The 21,047-nt window shown below is 42.2% G+C and overlaps 1 protein-coding gene across 4 annotated transcripts in view; it reads right to left on the bottom strand.

Annotated features, from left to right (window-relative positions):
- Positions 1–688: 688 nt before the first annotated feature.
- The window catches only part of LOC111838618 (collagen alpha-1(XVIII) chain), a 60,519-nt gene continuing 40,160 nt past the window's right edge, over positions 689–21,047 (bottom strand). For all 4 annotated transcript variants that reach the window (XM_023801804.2, XM_023801802.2, XM_023801803.2 and 1 more), the window contains 41 exons: positions 18,218–18,759; positions 17,505–17,588; positions 16,702–16,749; positions 13,978–14,083; positions 13,007–13,063; positions 12,686–12,819; positions 12,222–12,248; positions 10,563–10,769; positions 9,742–9,768; positions 9,505–9,567; positions 9,273–9,356; positions 9,025–9,075; positions 8,663–8,788; positions 8,475–8,537; positions 8,287–8,331; positions 7,275–7,406; positions 7,052–7,129; positions 6,937–6,963; positions 6,698–6,796; positions 6,024–6,059; positions 5,845–5,934; positions 5,730–5,762; positions 5,511–5,546; positions 5,312–5,371; positions 5,122–5,199; positions 5,003–5,038; positions 4,847–4,900; positions 4,498–4,569; positions 4,325–4,390; positions 4,191–4,221; positions 3,791–3,844; positions 3,361–3,395; positions 3,151–3,282; positions 2,897–3,065; positions 2,643–2,707; positions 2,281–2,409; positions 2,143–2,175; positions 1,712–2,008; positions 1,402–1,599; positions 1,109–1,224; positions 689–942 (listed from right to left, as the gene is read on the bottom strand). In XM_023801804.2, the coding sequence (XP_023657572.2) occupies positions 729–942; positions 1,109–1,224; positions 1,402–1,599; positions 1,712–2,008; positions 2,143–2,175; positions 2,281–2,409; positions 2,643–2,707; positions 2,897–3,065; positions 3,151–3,282; positions 3,361–3,395; positions 3,791–3,844; positions 4,191–4,221; positions 4,325–4,390; positions 4,498–4,569; positions 4,847–4,900; positions 5,003–5,038; positions 5,122–5,199; positions 5,312–5,371; positions 5,511–5,546; positions 5,730–5,762; positions 5,845–5,934; positions 6,024–6,059; positions 6,698–6,796; positions 6,937–6,963; positions 7,052–7,129; positions 7,275–7,406; positions 8,287–8,331; positions 8,475–8,537; positions 8,663–8,788; positions 9,025–9,075; positions 9,273–9,356; positions 9,505–9,567; positions 9,742–9,768; positions 10,563–10,769; positions 12,222–12,248; positions 12,686–12,819; positions 13,007–13,063; positions 13,978–14,083; positions 16,702–16,749; positions 17,505–17,588; positions 18,218–18,759 (4,034 nt within the window). In that variant the 3' untranslated portion in view covers positions 689–728. The remainder of the gene's footprint in view (positions 943–1,108; positions 1,225–1,401; positions 1,600–1,711; positions 2,009–2,142; positions 2,176–2,280; positions 2,410–2,642; positions 2,708–2,896; positions 3,066–3,150; positions 3,283–3,360; positions 3,396–3,790; positions 3,845–4,190; positions 4,222–4,324; positions 4,391–4,497; positions 4,570–4,846; positions 4,901–5,002; positions 5,039–5,121; positions 5,200–5,311; positions 5,372–5,510; positions 5,547–5,729; positions 5,763–5,844; positions 5,935–6,023; positions 6,060–6,697; positions 6,797–6,936; positions 6,964–7,051; positions 7,130–7,274; positions 7,407–8,286; positions 8,332–8,474; positions 8,538–8,662; positions 8,789–9,024; positions 9,076–9,272; positions 9,357–9,504; positions 9,568–9,741; positions 9,769–10,562; positions 10,770–12,221; positions 12,249–12,685; positions 12,820–13,006; positions 13,064–13,977; positions 14,084–16,701; positions 16,750–17,504; positions 17,589–18,217; positions 18,760–21,047) is intronic.

The following is a 21,047-nucleotide window of genomic DNA, read 5'->3' as shown; positions in this document are numbered from 1 at the left end:
GTGTACATCCATAAAGAAACGTACTGATGATCACATTTTTGATATCTGCGATGCTGTCCGTAATTATAAGAACTTAGCCTGTAAGCACACAGTTTCTCAGAATCCTGTTTTTAAGGACTAGGCTGGCACGTTAGCCTAGGATGCGTGATTTTAATTTTCCAAAACTATCCTTTAACCACTGTACATTATTCTGAGAAAAAAGTGCCTATATTTGTATGGATTTTCATGTCAAATTTAAAATAAATACCCATTTTCTTTTTTAAATTCTAAAATCTTCTTTGAAGGTTGTTCTGCCTCACAATGTCCATGAATCCTCAAATGAAAACACCATAAGAATGTTACACAAACTGGTTAAATATAACTCTTACAAGACATTTTAAAGTAACACAAAAATGCAAACATTTAATATACAAAACTTGTACGGTTACAATTAAAAATGGTGCCAAGGTTAGCATTTAGATTCTGTGGTTCAACCCCTAGGAAAATGTGCCAAAAATAGCCCCCAAAAGGTACAAAACCCCCTTTGTTTTAGATCCAACTCTTTGGCATTACAGAGGGGACCGTGGGAGAGAGCAGGATCCTCAAACCCTGTTCAAACTGCTTGTGTGCATGCATCGTTTTGTTTTTGCTTTTTTTTAATTTATTGTAAACTGAAGGTGTGTTAAGTGGGGGTTCTCGATTATTTGGAGGAGTGCCTTAGGCTTCCTCTCACAAGGAAGGAGTCGGCATTATTTTTTGGAGTGTGTGACATAGCTGTTCTCAATGCACAGCACAATGTAGGACTGAGAGCAGCTACTTGGCGTCTGCTCAAGAAGCCGCGCAGCCCACAGAGAAGATGCCAGGCCGGTCACCGCCTGGTCCGCTGTCCGCCAAGTTTCACAGTAGTTGTCTGTCTGACGGTGGCCCCTGGTGCTCGAGCCATGCCATATCATCTTCTCAGGCCTTTGAGCAGATAGTGTTATTATTTATTATTATCTTAATTTCATAACTTTGATAAATCAACAATGAATACAAGGTCATTCCATTCCCATTAAAATAATATTAAGTTTACTGACCCCAGTAATGGGGACTTTACTGGTTTGATAACCACCACACAAGGGAAACTCACCAGGCACTATCTCTGAGGATATCTCTACCATCAAAAGAGTAGATTGGTGCATTCTCCTTCATCTTGCCCTCTGAGTCACTGAAGAGAGCCTCCCAGCTGTTGAACAGCACTTGGTCCTGAAGTCCAGAAAGCAGTACACAAGCGGTTAGTACTCTGACACTAGTTGGGTAAGTGTTCATTGAACATCTGTCCTGGATATCAATGAAAACTCATGCAAACAAAATGTTTTGAACTGCTTGTTGATTTTCCTGATCAGCATTCGCGAGTACGTAAGAACAGGATCTTAGCATCACCTTGAGGTTCAAGATAGGCAAGCTGTCTCTGTCTGATTTGCGGACGATGCTGTAGAGGTCCTGCAACTTGGAGGACAGGAAGGCCCGGAAAGTGCCCGTCAGCCCCACGGCACGGGCCTGCTGGAAGCACTGGAAGTCTGCCCCTCGGATGCCCCGCACGTTACCAGATTGTGGCATGTTAAGGGCAATCAAATGCAGCTGACCAAAACAGAAAGAGAGAGGTCCCAATTAGCAACATCCTGTCAATTATACACAAAAGAGCATCACATAGCAGGCTAAATTAAATAGATATCATGTTTAAAGTACTTACCCCAGGTCCAAATGTATGTGAATGGCTGGGAGGCTGTGGTTTTGGAGGACTGGGTCTTTGAGAGGGGATGCTGGGATATCTACTGTCAGGCTGGACGGGATTGTACCCATTGTCTGGCAGTGGGGGGTATCTAGGCTCAGTATTGGAGGGGTATATGGGGTATGATTGTGATGGATATCTTGTGTCAGGTTGGGAGGGGTATCTGACAGGGTAATCAGTGTTCCGGTTATCTTGTTGTGATTGTTGTGGCGTCTTGGGGATCTCAATAGGCTGCTGAACTTCTGCAACTTCGTTGTCCTATAGATGTGAAAAATAGCAATAGCAAAAAGAAAACATCAAATGTAATTTTTTTTTCTAAGTGGACCAAACACATTGCATTGTCATTCTTCAAATAAATGACTGTTACAATGTATAAGAATGAATGTGCTTACCAAGTCTCTTGAGTAAGGCCTGTAATCTCCTAGCTGGAAAAAAGACATGAATGATAATAAAATATGTAAATCAAGGTCTTAATAAATACAAGACATTTGTATCATTAATGGAAACCATATTTTTAGAATGGAATATACCATGACTTGTCGGAATCCTTCTCGGACTCGAATGTAGAGATCTCCATTGTCCATGACAAAGATCAGCGTCCCCTCAGCTTGTCGCCGTGCGGTGGAAATCATGATTTCATATGACCTCAGTACAGTTACCTGTGATTCCACCAAACAAAATGAACACAGAGAGCATTCTAATATTGAATAAACTGCACATAAATGGCAGAAAAATTACAAAAGCATAAAAAAGCACTCACATGCTGCTTTCATTTACAACCAGATGTTTAAAAAATCATTCAGATGTATGAGATAATGGTTCTTCTTCAAAAGCAGGGGCCACTAATTGTTTTGCACAACATCTGTCCTCTTCAGGTTAGCATGATACTTACCACAGAAGACAAACCAGGAGTTCCAGGTTGCCCCGGAGGACCTGGGGGTCCTGGAACGCTTATGGCTGAAACACACGTTAATCATATTTTCACATTTTCCACCAAACGTATCAGTACAAAGAACAGCGAAATGAAAACCAATTTTTCTGTTCTTGACTATAGGAGCTAAGTGGTTTTGTGACATCAGAAGTTTATTTGTACTTTACTTATATTGCACAAAATGCAATGCAAGTGGTTTCGTGAATAAAACATACTGTGTGTGGGCCTGTAGGCTCCTGGCAACGAGGGTGACCCTGGAGGCCCAGGAGGGCCCGGTGGGCCGGGTGGGCCTGGGTTCCCAGCACGACCCTCGTAAACCATTCCTGGGGCTCCTGGTGGGCCCTGGGGACCAGGAGGACCTCTGATAGAGTCTCCCTTTGGCCCCTGTGAATAAAACCAACAACAATGAAGACAAAGGAACAGGCTTTGCTCAAATGAATAGAGCTGCGTTGTACTCAACACAACTTACGGGTAATCCTGGATTTCCAGGAGGTCCAGGAAGCCCCAATCCTCCACCAAAGCGAGCATCATAGAATCCCCCGCCCGGCTCTCCTTTCTCCCCTTTCAGGCCAGGTCCTCCTTGTTCTCCCTTCAGCTCGTTCTGCATACAAACACATCTCAATGGTCAACTGACATTTGCTGAAGGACACACAGGGAGCGGTGCCTTGCCGAATCGTACCTTCAACGTGTACAAGTCCAAATTTGAGGAAAGTCCTACAATGAAAAGGATGGCATAATTACTATAAAACTGAAATAATATAACCACAAATGCAGTATGTCAGACAATGCATGAAACTGATAAGGTATTAAGCGTGAATACAGTGAAAGTCACAAATGACAGTAATGATAAATATTTACTACCTAGCTTTGGCTACCCAAGTCAAGAGCGATACATCAGAAAATGCTGAATTAATAATCATTATTACTAGAGAGGTTTTAGAGAGTTATTACTATAATAATAGGTACTTTATTTGTCCCCATGGGGCACCCAGGGAGCTGGGGGTTAAGGGCCTTGTCGAAGGCAAGCAGATGCTAGGCTCAAACTAGCGACCTTCTGATCACAGGCATGGAGACTTAGCCCACTGAGCCACACGCTGCCCCTGAATTACCTGGAGTGCCAGGAACTCCAGGGGAACCATGATCCCCCTTCTCCCCTTTCATGGCTGACGAGAAGAACACCACTGATTAGTCAACTAGAGACACACTACACTCCAAACAAACAGTTTCAATAATTTGAGTAGGAAATAGGAAATTATATATAACTAAACTAAACACACTTCAACAGAATGAACATAATTCTGTAGCATCCAGGCTGTTTTTCGCTTAATTGTTCTACATGAGGCCACAGGTGTTTGGTTCTCATCAACACTATCTTCATAGATGAAAACATTATTCACTGCATTTTTACTTATACCGTCTATAATGCCCGTGAGTTTGATTACCTAGCAGAAATATAAGAATACCCATATTTTTGCATCACCGGAAGCAAACTGGCTTGATTAGGCTTACCTGGATAAAATCTGGAGCCATCATCATATCTCTAAAATAAGATGAAATCAAAATAATTTAGAAATCAAAATGGTTACACGTTGCAGAACATTTTTGTGAAGAATAGGTTTTTCCACACCTTGTGATATACTTACACCAAACCTGTCCAGTGATACTGAGGGGCCTGGAGGTCCTGGTGGCCCAGGTGGGCCTGCAGGACCCTGAAGCATAACAGACACATTTATCCAACCTGGATGATCCCACATTAATAAAATGAATTGATCTTATTATATATAATCAGTCATGAAGTGTGGAGTTTTGGCCTTACGGGATATCCATATCCTGCCCCTGATCCGGGGTCTCCTTTTTCACCTTTATACCCATTCAAGCCAGGGCGTCCCTAAATTCAGTGGGTAAAGTTAGTTTAAGCCCTCCGCAGGTAATTCCAACAACACAGACTCTGCATATGGCATAGAGCAGGGCTCTTCAAATCTGGACCTCAATTCCAAATCCAGGCCTTGTTTTCAGTTATCCCAGGTAGTTAGTGCAACAATTACTGATTCTGATTGGCCAGAGGTTTTGCACCTGACTCACAGGTAAAGGAAGGCTGGAAAACCAGCGGGGCACGGACCTTGAGGACCGTGATTTGAATAGCCCTGGCATAGAGAGATACATACGGGCCTTCCTGGCATTCCAAATTCTCCCTTCATTCCAGGAGGACCATACTGACCCTGGAAAAAAAGAAGTGATTTAGATACCTTACTGAATTAACATCAACATAATAAGCCGTAATAAGCCCTCTACAGTAGGTCAACTCAGTGTCTACTACTCACAGGCGGTCCAACTAGTCCAGGCGGTCCTCTATCACCCTGCAGTGGGAGGGGCCACATTGACCATAACTGATATTACACACATCAAATCAGACAACAGCAGTGACTCCTGGTGAGCTTACCTTTTGTCCTCTGAGGCCAGACAAAGGCAGAGAACTTCCATCAGGTCCAATGACCACTCCAGGTTCCCCTTTCTCTCCCTTGACAAAAATACATAAAGCGGGAAATTTAAGACATTTAAATTTAGATTTAAATAAAATCGCCGTCATAGTACTATACAGTACGTTTATGTATGTAGCATAGTCTCCACACCTTAAGTGGGTAGCCTGGATGACCAGGGTCTCCCTTTTCACCCTTTGGTCCATGAGGACCCTGTAGAAAGACAATAAGCAGTACTAATAGTGAACAAACAATGGAAGATGAGTGAAATTGTAATATTTGTTTCATATGCATTACGGTTATTTTATTCTTGTATTTTAGACTGGCTACATAATTTTAATGACATACTTACAGGTAATCCTGCTTGGCCAGGAAGACCAATTGCACTCTAGGTAGGTGGGTTAGTAGGTCGGTATGTAGGTGGGTGGGTGGATGGACCGACAGACAGACAGAAAGACACACAGACAGACAGATAGACAGAGTGCATGATTCAAAACAGGGAGCTCTTTACAGTAAAAATAATAATTAAAATGATACAGATCTAGAGGTAAGTGAGATGATAAGGTCTAACCTGAGATCCCTGAGTTCTAGTGATTTCATCATACTGTAATAAGAACAAACAAAATAATTTGCCTCATAGGAGTAACTGTCAATGATCAATGGAAATTAGTTGTGTATCACCTTACATTGGCTGAAGACTGGTAGATGATCTGTCCTGGGGGGCCGGGGGGCCCTGGAGGCCCAGTAATTCCTACTCCATCTCGACCAGACTCCCCCTGGAGAGAGACACAACAATACAGATCTGATATCTTTGTTATTGGTGTCTGGAAAGGGTTTGCGGTATGAATGCGGAGTCTCAGCTTACCCTTTCGCCCTTTTCTCCTCTGTCACCTTCGGGACCCTGAACGATATATGGAGAAAAAGAATCAAAACAGTCCAAGCATCAAATCTTTACAGTGCTAGAAGAGTAGAAAAAGAAGCCCATCTTTTGGTGCTGCCTCTTCTCAAGCTGAGAGGCCAATGAGGCAAAGGGAATTTGTTGACTTTGTTCCTCTCTGTTCATATGACAAGGGCAGAACTTTAGGCGACCAAAAACAATAATGTACTGACACCTACTGACTAACAAGTAAATATCTGACTGAACCTGTATGCAGGACTGGTTAATTCCTGCTGAGGCAGGGCCAAATCGTCACACATCATCACGGCTTGGATAAAGACAGTGATGGAAGTGAACAAACGCAATTTCATTGACTGATACGGAACTAACTGACATCACACCCAGGGTGACAATGCACTGTTTCATGGTGCAGCCCACATGCTCATCACGACCCAGCACAGTATACAGAGCATGGGTGATGGATGGATGGATGATACTGGGCTATTAATATATAATTATATCTAATTTTTATTTAGATATGTGTCTTTTAATTTTATTCCAAGAATAAATTATTCCAAGAAGTAGAGAAACCCTGTGCACAAGTGAAATACTTACGGACTCTCAATAAGTCATCTATGAATCAAACATAGACTTGGACACACCTGTGGTCCTGGGAAGCCGTCCAATCCTGGTCTGCCATCCAGTCCCTGGGGACCTCCGCTCCCCTTCGCCCCAGGTGGTCCTGGAAGCCCTGGCATTCCCTAGGGAGCCACATAAATAATTATATAAAAACACTAACAGGAATATTGTCTTCTTTAATCAGTCACAGTAACCACATTACACCCAGAGCTCTTAATTACTGTAATTATAACCACTGCAGCAATATTAGGCATGTTCTTACTGGTAGGCCTGGAACTCCAGGAGGTCCCTAAAATAAAAAAAAGAAACAGAAAATGGGAAACCATCATGAGGGAAACAAATGTAGAGCAACAGCCACGAAGGTGCCGGAAACGTACCTGCTGTCCTTTAGGTCCAATCACTCCAGGAGCTCCATTAAAAAATCCCACGCCTGAAGCTTCCAAGTCCCCGTCGTCCTTCGGAAAAAGACCACCGGTTAGAAACCTACGATGCTTAGACCCAGTTATTGCGGCAGAGAGGGAAGGTTGATCAAAGCACACAGTATGATTACACTCGTGTTAGCAGTAATTGCTGATTAGGGAACCACATGGGGATACTCACAAAGCCAACACCGAAACCAGGTCCTGGGGGTCCTGGTGGCCCCGGGGGTCCAACAGGTCCCATTGGTCCAGGCAGCCCAGCAAGTCCAATTTCTCCAGGCTTCCCTGGGACCCCAGATATACCCTGAGAACCCTATAAAGGCAAAGGAAGGCAGGTCAGAGTCACCTCTCTGACCCATACAGTAAGTGAGCACGCATAAATCCATAACTAATAAGAAACTGCATGGGATTTGGTCCTTCTGCACACTGTTTCCCCTTAATATAAATCACATATTTTATGGTATCTTCTTTAATTTCCCATTAATGTCTATAAGTACATTATCTGTGCCATCAGTGGACTGACAATCCAAAGAGGAGATTGTGGAATGGAGAAAGGATGCAGTGTGTCGCCACAGTGAAGCATATTTACTATTGATCCAGCATGGTTTTGGGGGGGGGGGATGCATTACACCCCCCCACCATTTTGGAACCAAAGACAGTATTGCTGTTTGACAAATTTAACTATGCATGCCGAGGCAGTCACATGTAGGCAGGAAAATACATAATCTGGCACATTTGTTACGCTAAGGAAAAGCCAAACTTTCAGACAAACAGTGTTAGCTTTGCATAACATCACCATCTGAAACTCATACAACACCATGCAGGACCTGGTACCTGCAAGCCAGCCACTCCCAAGGGGGATGAGGATGTACAGTAAGACAGCAGGTCTAAGAGATATGTGGGTATGGAGGGGTAGGAGCCTTGCTAAGAGGAGGAAGCACACCAAAGACCCCTGAACCCACTATGATTCTGTATATAAACAACTCAAATCATTCACAAACCAGTCAGGACTGGGTGGCTATTCAAACAAGGTGACATTTTTTTTCAGTGGTTGGGCAGCTTGATAGAAAAAAAAAGTTCTAAAGATTAAAAATTCATATCCATATTTCTTAATAGGAAAAACTTAACAGAATGATTAAAAAAACAGCAAAAAGGTGAACATGAAAATTGAGAAATATGGAATTTAATCATACCTTTTCTCCCACTGGTCCAGGAAGACCCAGTTCACCTGCATCACCCTGCGGAAGAGAAGAGAGTTTCAACTTAAAATATAATACTGTGTAATAATCTGTTAGCTGGACAATAAGGAATTTCAGAAAAATTAATGAAGTTCAGAGCTGCAGTGGAATACAACTATTGATAAACCCCTACAGCCCATCACCTTCTCTCCTTGGTGTCCTGGAGCCCCTGGAAGTCCGTCTTTACCAGGCGGACCAGTGGGGCCCTAAAACCATCAAGGGTTATTGCTTGTGGATCAGACAAGACATGAAGACCTGAATGGCAAAAAGTACCATCCACTCCAGATGAGGAATTCTCATGTGTATACACTGCAATCACTCTAATAGCTACCGGTGAGCCAGGAGTTCCATCTTTTCCCGGTGGTCCGGTAGGTGGATCAATTCTAGTTGACCCACCAAGGACAGCTGGTCCTGGGGGGCCCGGAGGCCCAGGGGGGCCAGGAAGCCCTGGCAGACCCTACCATATGAACAGAAACATAATAATGATGAGTGAATAATAATAATAATAATAATAATAATAATAATAATAATAATAATGAGGGTTGTAATATGGGGTTGTCAGTGATTGATCAGATTTTCCGATTAAATGGATTTAGAAAAATACATTTAATACCAAACCAAAACAAATGACTGCAATTTTGAGTTTTCATTCTGGTCACTATTGGCCAAGTGGCCTTTGTTAAAGAAACTTACCCGAAAACTCTCTAAATCAGGGAATCCTGATCCCTCCATGTCCACAAATGTCTAGAAATAAGAAAAAGGCAGAGTTAACATACTGACCTACAATACATGTACAGACGCTCCTCTCCTTACGAACGAGATACCTTACTCAACAGTTATTTGTGGGCAATAAATTCTTTGCGGCAGCTACTTGTAAAATAACCTCTACTTCTACTACCGTATCAGCAAAGCAGTGGTAAAGAGGGTAAATATGAACTCACAGGTCTATCAGAACGAGATGGTCCAGGAGGTCCAGGGGCCCCCGGAAGTCCCCTGGGGCCGGGCTGCCCCTCACCCCGGTCACCCTAACATGCAGCAGACAACCAAACAAACATGTGTGCTCTAAATCACATAAATAAATCAATGGCATATGCACAGCTCAGTGTCAACCAAAACCAAAAAAATACACAAGAGGCTTCATCAAGTTGCTTAAAGGGACTGAGATCTTCATACCTTCTCTCCCTTAACTCCAGGGTCACCTGGGGTTCCTGGGAAGCCTGATGGTCCAGTGGCACCCTGTTGATGGAAACACAAAAATAAGTAACCGGTCTGTGTAAACCCAAGAACAATTCCAGCAATTTGTACTATCTATACATCACTGAGCATACTTATCACAAACGTGTCTTTGTCTCCGATTTCTATACATACTGTACGTTAGTCTACCATAAGACAATTACGGACAGAACTTACTTGACTACCGTCTTCACCAGGGTCACCCTGTGAAAAAGAGAAAAGCAGAAGAATTAAATTAGTATTTTAGTCCAGACATTTTTAAATATACTTGCAACACGTACAGTGCCAGTCAAAATATTGGACATGCCTACCCATAAAAAGGTTTATTTTTACTATTCTCTAGATTTCAGAATCATTATAAAGACATCAAAACTATAAAATAACATATATGGAATTATGGAGTACTAAACAAAAAAAAAAATCATTGGTTGTGGGGGGTGAGGTTGAGACTCAAAAGGTTCCCAGGTCAAATCCCTGGGTTGGCAGAGTGACCCCACCATTGAGCTCTTGATTATGGCCCTTTAGCCAAATACCTCCAGGGACCAGCTGACCCTACGGTCTCCTTTCATGACACAGTTTCATGAGGTGGCCTCCTGGGATGCCTTTCCAGCTGTCCTGAAGGAGGTCCCACATATGCTGAGCACTCATTGGCTGCTTTTCCTTCCCTCCCTGGTCAACGGATTCTATTGTATTAAGGTAAAGTGGTCTGGTCATGTGATGCGACACTCTATCAGTCTGCTTTGTAGGTGGCTTTGTGTGTCCAAACCTGTGACTTGTATTACACATTGCAGGTGTAAAGATAAATTATTTAAGTTTGACCATGGGAGGTCAAACCAATAAATGTACAATATAGCTTAAGGCTTATTTTAAGCTATTGTATTCTACTGTAGGCTAATGCACCTAGAACCATGGTTTAAACATGAATCTCAAATTTGTTTTTGAGTGCTGCAGACGACCCTCTACTGGCAAATTACAAAGGTAGAAAGAACATAACTCACTGGCTCTCCATCAGCTCCAGGAGGTCCTGCTGGGCCAGAAGACCCTGGAGGGCCAGGTGGCCCTCTGGGTCCTGGGATCTGGTGCACCACGGTTCCATCCCCACGGTGCATGACCTCCGCAGCAGGACCAGGTGGCCCAGGAGGTCCAGGGAGGCCAGGGGGTCCTTGGTCACCTTTTGCCCCAGGATAGCCAAATCCAGCGCTTCCCTGAATAAGCATAATTATGATGATGTGCCGAGCAGTAAAGATAAGCTGAAACTGAATTTCACTGCATGTTATCATTAACATACAGTTCAGTTATTTCAGAGGCCTGTATCGCAAAGTGAGATTTCTGGTTTTGCTAGATAACTTGTCCGATTTAAGATCACCCACACCTGTACATTTAGCTCAGACTACCTTAAATTTCGCTAACTCAAAAATCCAGCACCGTGATACAGGACCCAGGTGTCATGTTCTCTGTGCTAAAGTCTAAACCCAAAATTTCAAACGAGTCCCCACAAGTCTATATGAAAAAATGTTAATAGAACTTAAAGTCATCAGCCTCTTCTGGTGTTCTAATACTGTACATCATTTCACTTTATATTTAAATGGTTTCCAATTCTGCATCCAACTCATCTGTCAACCAGCTAGCAAAGCGCAGCTGAGAGCTACTCCTCTGATATACAGACACTACTCAACTAACACAAATAAACCATTCTTCAACCCAAAATGTGCAACAAAATGTCCTCAGTTTGCATTCCGCCTCCTCCTCCACCATTCAACTCTGCTTAGCCTAACCTAGCCTAGGCATTTATTGCAAACACATTAAAAAATGTCAGGCATATTAAATACTATAGTAAGACAAATGTCTGGCCAATTAAATTAGTTCTTTATAATAATTAATTTGTATAAAGCACTACACTAATTAGAATAGATGCATTCACAGCGCAAGAAAACTAAACGCAAGGAAAAAGGAGAGCAGCTGCCTGCCTTGTCTGGCTGTGCCAATTTTCACTTAATGTACGTCGGATGCTTTGAGTTTGCATCATCCTTAAAAATGAGTACGGTGGGGATTTCTATATACGTTTAGATTTACGCAAGTCAGATTTACGCGAGTAAACATTTGATCGTAGTTATGCGTCGCTTAACTTTAAGGCTAAAACACAGTTGAAAAATCCTGATCGGCTAATGGAACGCAGCAGACGTAAGCGGTTATAGTGCACCGCGTGTAGCTAGTGTAAACAAAGCAATTACCCATAATACTTGACAGCAATAATAAATGCCTGTTATGCACTTATGTATTTACTGTATAGGCCTACTGCACTTTTTATCATTATTTTATTGTGCACTTTCTCCCTTACTTTTGGGGTGTTAATGCAGGGTACATGTATTACTTATCAGATCTATTACAGTGCACTATACAACAGGTAAAGTACTGTATTAGTTAGTGTAAAGTATCAGATCTATTTAGGCAGTACAGATACAGTATAGGTCCATGTATACTGTATAGGGTTGTATACGATGTTCATATAGCATCCAAGTCTCCTAACGTCCTATCAGACAGAAAGTAACCCGTTTAGTGACACACACTTGTATGTAATTAATTTCACTCTACTCTGCCATTAAATGATGATCGATTCAGCATTATGCTGTCATGCTATCATCCATGAATGAACATACCTTCATTCCTTTCTCTCCTGTGTCACCCTAAAAAAATACAGGAAAAGCATTTGTCACATTTTTACAATTGATCTGTCATGAAAATATAAGAGCAGAAGACTTGTCCAGAATTTTAAAAGCGTGTGAATATCAAAGGCCCAGATATATGATTGCATTCTTTTTCATCAAAACTTTTTCCTGGCTGCCAAATCCAAACTGCCAAACTGTTTTTGGTAGACTCAGTAAATCATATGTTTAAAAAAACATTTGCACTAACAGCTTCTGAGCTACAGCTTGCAGTTTTAAATATGCATTTCATTTTTTGCTTTGTTTTGACTACTTGGCACTAACAAATAACCTGGAAATTAGGCCATATTGGTCAGGGACATCTCACGGTACAAGACAGAAACCCATCTCTGCCTCGGACACGGGCAACCTTGCAGGTAACGAGAATTAAATTAGCAAAAAAGAAAAATGAAACGTACCTTATCTCCGCGACTCACACTTCGTGTCCCAGCATCCGACCCCGATGTAATTCCTGAGTCTCCCTTGGGGCCCGCAGGACCCCTGTCTCCCTTAATGCCCACCTCCCCTCTGTCCCCCTTGGGGCCAGCTGGTCCTGCATCAGGGAGCGACTGAGGTTATCACTGAGCTCTTAAAGTTATAACATAACAGCATTTAGTTGGTATCCCAAACTTTGTTACACTTTACACGTGAGTGTGCACAACAAGTGTGCTGAAAATGCTTATAGTGCGGCAGGCTCCTCGGGAAAGCTTATGATGATGACAGGTCCTCTTGGAACTCACCTTGTGGTCCTGTTAGTCCAGGTCTGGACTCCAACAAATGGCTGTGAGACTCATGGGCTAGAGTGAAGGGAAAAAAAACATTTTCATCACCTAAAAGTAGAGGTTTTAGCTTTAGCTTGTTTTTTTTTTTGATGAAACCTATTTGATATACTGTGTTGAAAACGCAAATGAACACATCATCCAACTATGATTCATTGATAACTCGCTTGTTTGTTTTCATGTTCCACAGCTTACCTCTGTGCAGGTAGTAATTCTCAGATCACCAAGATTTCTTCCAGGACTTAATTTAAACATTTTTAAAGTTTAAAAGTTTGTTTTTAAGTTTTTATAAAATATTCCTAAAAATTCAGTTTCAATGTATTGGTTTAATTTTATTTAAATTATACAAAACATGAAACATGGACTATTTTCCCATATTGATTATTTCCACCAGAGGGCACTGTGTCACAGGAACAGATCAGACTTTCCATCCATCCATCCATCCATCCATCCATCTTCTAAACCAGGGTTATTCAAATCACGGTCCTCGAAGGTCCGAGCACTGCTGGTTTTCCAGCCTTCCTTTACCTGTTAGTCAGGTGTGAAGCCTCTGACCAATCAGAATCAGTAATTATTAAACTAACTACCTGGGAGAACTGAAAGCAGGGCCTGGATTTGGAATTGAGGTCCAGATTTGAAGAACCCTGTTCTAAATACTTATCATTATCAGGGTCTTTGGGCAACTGTGCCACCCATTCAGACAGAATGGCCCCTTTATTTAGATTTTTTTTAAATGAACGATAAAGTTATCTGCTAGATTATTATCCAGTGAAAAAGTACAAAAATCATTAGTCACAGCACGATCATATGTCTTAATCAATAAGCACATTTAACATAAACAGATAATACTGTTGGCTAAATGTTTCAGGTTTCAAATTCAGATTTCCATCGGCGAGACTGAGCTTCAGATGCCAGGGCTGCCAGTCACTAACCTGTCGCTCTGTGCTCAGTTTTTGCTGCATGGAGTGTCTCTGTCAGTTTGTGAGAGCCTGCGGTCACTGGAGGCTGTGGAATGGGGGCCAGGGGTGGTGGCGTTACCTACAGAGGGGCAGAGAAAAGACCCATAGTCAGGGATTAACTCCTCTGGGGGCCATAGGCTGACATCAGCTCCGGGTCTCAAACTTAAATAATCCGGAAGCTACTGTCTCCCAATAGGCCACTGGAGATATTTTTTGAGCTGATGTAATGTCAGCAATGTGCCAGAATAATTACATTTTACCCGTTCCATTTTTCCTGGGGGGGGGGGGGGGGGGGGTTGATGTTTTCTGGGGTTCTAAGCTATAGCCAAGGACAGCCTATGCATTAATCTGCCCCCGCCATTAGTTCTAACTTGTAGACTACAAGCTTACAGCCTTAAATTATAAGATTATGGATTTTAGATTCAAAGACATTCAAAATCTTTCAAATAGTTTCCAGTGTACAAATTCATGAAACATAATAATAGGTTAAATAAAGCAATTCAGACTTGAACACCAGCAGAAAGATGCCCTAACAATACTCTAACGTGGAGGAATGTGCCTCCATGCTGATTCTGTCTCTCAGAAATATGGAAACCGCAACAACCCAAAACGGCAGGTGTTGAGCTCTAGACCTGCTGGGCTCAAGTTTCACTCAAGTGGGGACACTGTCTGGAAAGGGGGTTTGTGGTGCTCAGAGGTCACCTACTGATTGCAATTGAGAAAAAAAAGACCTGAAGCTTCAGATAGATGGGACTTTCAAGCAGAGCCAGGTCCCAGTTGGCCAATGCACTTCCCATTGATTACTTAACTGGTCCCATTGCATAACTGTGTAAAAGTAGTTGGGTAAGCCTGCGCACGGAGAGTTATTTCTCAGATTTCTGTCTCCTGGCTCTCATATTTTTCATTACTTTTGTGTAGTGCACATGTGTCAACAGCATTTATACCATTAGGTGCCAACAAGCCCAACAACTTGGAATTTGCTATCTCTGGGCCTCAGACATTTGCAAACAGAAAGAGGCAAAGATTGGTTATATGAGACCTGCAAAACTTTTGTATAATTTGAACTGACAGCGACGTAATCAGATGTATAATGGTTGCATTATAATGGTGGAGAAAATTAATGTCATTCAGTTGAATAATTTGTTTTTCAATGGACCAAAACAATGTCAAATTCATATAAATTTTCATTTTTTTTCCAAAGAGATGGACACTTTACCCTATATGAGTAATAAATGTTGATAACGTGTGTTAAACATTTCCTGGCTCTTGTGCTGACAAGGGTTTAGTAAACACAAGTGAAGTGTTTGGAATCCCCAAAGATGTGCGACTGCTGCGGAATACGGCTTCAAAGTAGGTTCTGTAACCTCCAGCAGATCCATCAGGTCCCCACATCGCATGAGAGCAATTCACAGACAGCATCTGGCCCTATCCTAAGTCTTGAAGTACACAAGGAACATGCAGAGACACACACACACAATCACAGCAGCAGTGTCAATCCACAGTGGACTGGTAATTAATGCTTCCAACAGACTTAAACATATAATGTCTGAGGTGTTTGGATCCAAGCAGGCTACTTTGATATTCCCTCTCATTACAGGTTTCAGTAGTTACAAGAAAGTGAAAAGTTTTGTCATGTGATGTTTAATGCTTCTTGCGAACTTATGAAAAATAAATGTGACAGTATCACAGTATATAATTTACTGAATGCAATATACCTTATATATTTCTCACAAATTATGCATGTGCTATCTGTTTTGAAAATTTAGTTTTATAATTACCTCAAGTGGCCAGTGCCACAAAATCCCACTGCATCCACGAGTGAACACTCCACAGCAAGTCTTACACACTTACTATGTTTTGATACCTGCATAGCTACAGTACCTAGTATAGCTTCTTCATATATGTGTCCAGCACTGAATAGCATATTTGATAGTTAATTTTCCATCCAACACAAGCTTTGTTATGATATTACACACCATTTATAACCTGGTAAGCAAAGAAGGATGTTTCGTTATCGGTGTAGGTTCTGTTTCTATGGAAATGCCAAGGGGGCGGGGGGCAGGGGAGGGGCTCTGTACGTCACCAGCTGCCTGCTGGGAATTTTTCTGACCCCACTTGCTTGCTAGGCACGGCATACCTTAATGCTAATCGAGAAAACGGATAAACATAAAAGTAAACAAGCCTCAAAGCCAAGTTTATTCAAAAGGTTGTTCCAGGGGAGGTCTGCGTGGCTGGGTCGAGGAGAGCCGACACCGAAACTGATGACTTTTCCAGCCAGATGGTGAAGGATCAGAACAGGAACAGAACTTCTGATCAGAATGGGCTTCAGTGGCCCAGCCAGCACACAACCTCACAGCTACTCATACAAGTTAAATGAGAGACTAGACTGAAACGCGAGTTTCCAAAACTCACTCAGTCAATTTTTTGTTGTTCCTAAAGTCAGCCTTCTTCATCGTATCTTACCGTATCAGGAACCAAACAAATCCAAGGAAGAGCTTTCATTAAATTTGTATAACTCGCTCAGTCCACAGGAATGGAATTTACTTACAAACTTTTCCCATAACGGTATCTCGGGTACTGAGTGAGTTTTGGAAATTTGCTCTTCAATTAAAAATATAAGGAATATAAAAACAAAAGATCCATATATGCTGCTTTAATGAAAAAGAAAAAAACAAAAAAAAAATGACGGAAGCATACCTTGGTAGTCATATCCTCATCATATCCACTTCCATAGTCACCGGATGCCTGTAAAGGACAGTGTTTTTTCAGAATCTTCATTTACATTTAGAGCAGCGTTACTCGCTGACAGTAAATCATGTAAAATGGGAACTGAGAAGCTATATGTAACTGAGACTGAGAAGCTTTTGTCTGGTATTTCAACCAGACATCTGACTTTCAACTGCCTTCATAACCCATGACAGACATGCACGGCCTCCACAAATTGTTAAAAATGACCAAATATGTGATATATTATACAATAATATATAACCAAATATGTGATATATTATACCTGGAAAAAAGTATTAACTGTAGTATTTCAGGAATCACAGTTTACACTATTGTTTCTAATCTGTAAATCCCATTTATTTAATCATATTTTACTGAGTCATTTAGTTGACTGGCCAGCTAAACACTAACTCATCCTGATAAAGTTGCATGTCACTCACATCAATATGCAGGGACACAGGACTATAACATTAACAACATATTCTGATGAGCCCATCATCTTTTCGATGTATAAGACCTTTTATATGACAGGATGGCAGTTTGTCAAGGTGCACAGGCCCTTCATCTTCCTCCTCTTCAGGACATGATTTGTATAAAGTGGGTAGCTTACCCCTTCTTGGGGTGGGTGTCAACAACAACAGACATTCAAATACATATTCCATGTCTGCTAAGGAAACTCCTTATTACTGAGTGAAAAAAAGAAACCCAAAGAGATATTTGGAGTTTATGACCAGGGGACGTTTGCACAGTGGCTGGTCCCCTTCAGTACGTACGGCATCAGAATCATCTTCTTCCTCCTCGCAGTGCCTCTCGGCGGCCTGGGTGTTTCCCACCACCTTCAGCTCACTAATAACCCCCTGAGAGACATAACACATGCAGCACAACATCAGCCAGTTACACATCTGGTGATTATAATACGGCAAGAATGTATTCGCCTTTTATCTCAACAGGAAATTAAATTCTTTAAAAGATGGCTGTGTAAGAACTATGGATGTAAAGCATCTCCAGTGCTTAGAAAGTCAGAACAAAATACAGCACTAGATACAAAGCTTCCACGCATGTCTTCCTTCATTTCTGTTCTGGACAGAGTGCTGTCTAATTATCTCAGAGGGTCAAAGAAAGCCTGTCAAACCGAGTTAATAATCCAGGAGGAGGCTGAACATGGCTGAGCGGCCATTAAACTTACAGGATAGGTCATCATTGGCTAATTGCTCCCTGAGAATTAGCTTTCCTGTCCCAGAGAAGGAAACTGGTTTGCTTTCACTTGTGTCGTGTGTTTTGACTTGAGGCAAGCCAATTTAAGCAATTAAATCATGGCTGACTTAGCCAGACAGCCTATTTCCTGTTTTACTACATAAAAAAGCAGTAGTTTTCATCAGGCACTTTGACTTGATAGTCTCCTGAGAAAATCATTCTTTTTGGGAAAAAAAATACCATTTCCGCCACACTTTACTAAGACTGCCAAAACAATGGGAGAACCACATACCAGGAATTTGTCCGGATCTGCCAGCCCAGCTTGGCCCACGAAGACACCTGCCCCAGCTTCCAGGTCCATTTCATCAGGAGAACGCTCAAAGCGTACCGCTTCAGACTCCGTGTCACAGTTCATGTAGAGGGCGATCTGATCTTCGGACACGGCGATGGCGAACCGACTCCAGGTGTTTAACAGCGAGGGCACGCTGAAGCTGGCTGCCAGGTAGGAGGCGTGCGAGCCGGGCTCCGTGAGGTAGAACATGACATTTTGCCTTCTGTCATTCACCTCTGACAGCTTGATGCCCACATACATGATTTGCTGGGTGGCATCGGTGATGGAGAAAATGACACCGGCCTTGGAGGACGTAGGTTTCAGGTGGAAGAGGATGGAGAAGTGGCGGAAGAAGGTGGTGGGAAAATGGCCTCGGGCGATCTGGCCAATGTTAGTGTCCGGGCCAAAGACATAGCCAGGGGTGTTATCGGGAGTGTCGATTTGGGCGAGATCAGAAGGGCTGGGGTCTCCAATCAGCTGCTGAAAGGATATGGTGGTATCATCTGGGGGAAGAGAAGCGAGGACATTAGGACTTGGCAAACCGCATTGCCTGCTACAGTAGCTATGTGACGATGGGTTAGAAAGCAGATTCTATTACTCAGCCTATATCGTGCGGAGGTTAGGGTTAAAATGGAGCTCCGAGGGACAAAAAAGACGAAAGAAAACGGTGCCATAAATTCAACAAAATTGCCAAGTTGCTAACATGCGCTAAGCAAAACTGTTGCTAAGTTGTTAACATACGCTAAGTCTGTCTTCGTTATTCATGAAATGGCTACAGAAAAGAAACCTCTCCATTTTCAGGCCAACAAAACAGACGCCATGCTGTCTGAACTCTGACAGGAATTCAGGTTTACAAAAGATTTACTGTCCACTCAAGGCGATTCTTTTCGCTCTAAAGGGCTAAACTTGAAAAATGAGGCCCAAACAAAACGGGGAATTCCGCACCACCCGGCAGACAGAGAGCCATGAAAGGGAAGCGTGTTTGTCGTTATTTTTCAGATCTCCGCTTGCTTTGGCATCATTTCTCATGTTATTAGCACAGACATTTATTCACTGGACTCGACAAAGAACATAATTAAAAAACAAATAAAAAGTTGAAGGGTTTCCTATTGATGCTTTCCTCTGAAACACCAATGTAAAATATAACCACAGAACTAATTTCTGGAGATAAACCTCAACTCTTGCCTGATGGGCTGTGCTGTGGCTAATCTCAGCTAGTGAAGCCAGGGCTAGAGGCATGACAACATTAAATTATTTGCATTAAAAGCTTCTAGCGTTTCTCACAACAGCAAAGACAGCAAAAACACACCGTCAAGTCTTCCTTCCGAAACACCTGCTTGGGCTTATTAGAGACTCACTGTATCCAAAGCCGTCATCTTAGTGTCAGTTACCTGAACTTGCCAAGGAGGCAAAGCACTTTAAAGAAAACTACAGAACTTGCAGAGAAACACAGAAACATGCATTTCACTAAGAAAAACACTGATCCTTCTGTGTCTTGAGTCGTTTCAGACGACAGTTTTCCCACTACTTAGATATCCATGAATTTTTTAAAAAGATAATTATTCCTGAACAAAAAACTGACTATTTCAAAATCTCTATCATATGACTTCCCTTTAGGCATGCATTTGGCTGTCTGGGAATTATAATGAACAGTGTCACTGGCTTTTGAAGGAGGCCTCAGTTTGCATCCATGTGACATGTATGCACTTGCTCCCTTGGTTGCAGTTCAAAGTCAAAGATATCTATGCATGGTGATGATGTTCAGGTGGAAGCACTAAAACACAGGGAATGCTCCACCGATCGGTGGTCTTTTCTCTGCCTACTGCAGCAGAGAAGTACTAACAAAATGAGGATTCTTTTGCATGCAGTAATATTCACACCTCAACAGAACATATCTGTAAAATATACTCCGCAACCAGTCACCTGCTTTCCAAGACACGCCAAAATGTCATGTTATAGCTCACATACATCAAATCTGAACCATCACCACTTCGGACATGACTAGTACCCAAGCTGACAAACCCAAGCAGACCTCGGACATTTCTTGCTGCATGTCAGCCTATGGATTAACCCCGACAGCAAACTGTTACTTCCTTCACAGCTTGTAATAAATCATCACTGCCCCAACCCAAAATGTCTGTTTTGGTAATGTGGGAGTAGAGAACCCTGAGGCGACACAGGCCTGTTTCTGGTGTAAGACAGGCAGTACAGCATGAGCACTACATAATTTGAGCTATACAAGCCCTGTGCATTTTCCCAAAAGCTTATTCTTGCAGTCATTAATTTTAGACAGATTTTTAGCATACCTATATTTTCACCACATCACTCATATTCTCACCAAATCCCTCACAGCTGCAGGAAATGATGCCCAAAAATCTGAAATATGCAAAAAGTTTTGCATTGTTTAAACTGACAAGAATTTCCCCATCTTAGTCTAAATGTACAAGAAAACAACACAAGACAACTTCGTGTAAGAGAAGAAAGTCGGTTAGTTTAATCAGTAGCCTCAAGGTAAAAGTGAGCTCTGTACCTGGAATGTGCATCCTGGTACAAGAGTCTGTAATTAACACTTGTTAACCCCTGACAGCAAGTGAACCAGCAAATGGAACAGAACAGCCATATCTGAGCGGGCTGGTTCATGGCACTGATCAACCCTTTCATTTCATGGCCAGGAGGGCAAGAAGCCCTCTGACCCTTTGTGCAAATGGAAGAGTAAAGACTCAGCATAAAAAACCTGAGACAGAGCAAAACGAAATACTGAATTCATGAGAAATTCTCGCTTTTTTGTATA

The sequence above is a fragment of the Paramormyrops kingsleyae genome, chromosome 16 (assembly GCF_048594095.1).
Source record: "Paramormyrops kingsleyae isolate MSU_618 chromosome 16, PKINGS_0.4, whole genome shotgun sequence".
NCBI lineage: Eukaryota > Metazoa > Chordata > Actinopteri > Osteoglossiformes > Mormyridae > Paramormyrops > Paramormyrops kingsleyae.
The sequence above is the reverse complement of the archived record's forward strand: the minus strand, read 5'-3'. Positions and strand labels throughout refer to the sequence as shown.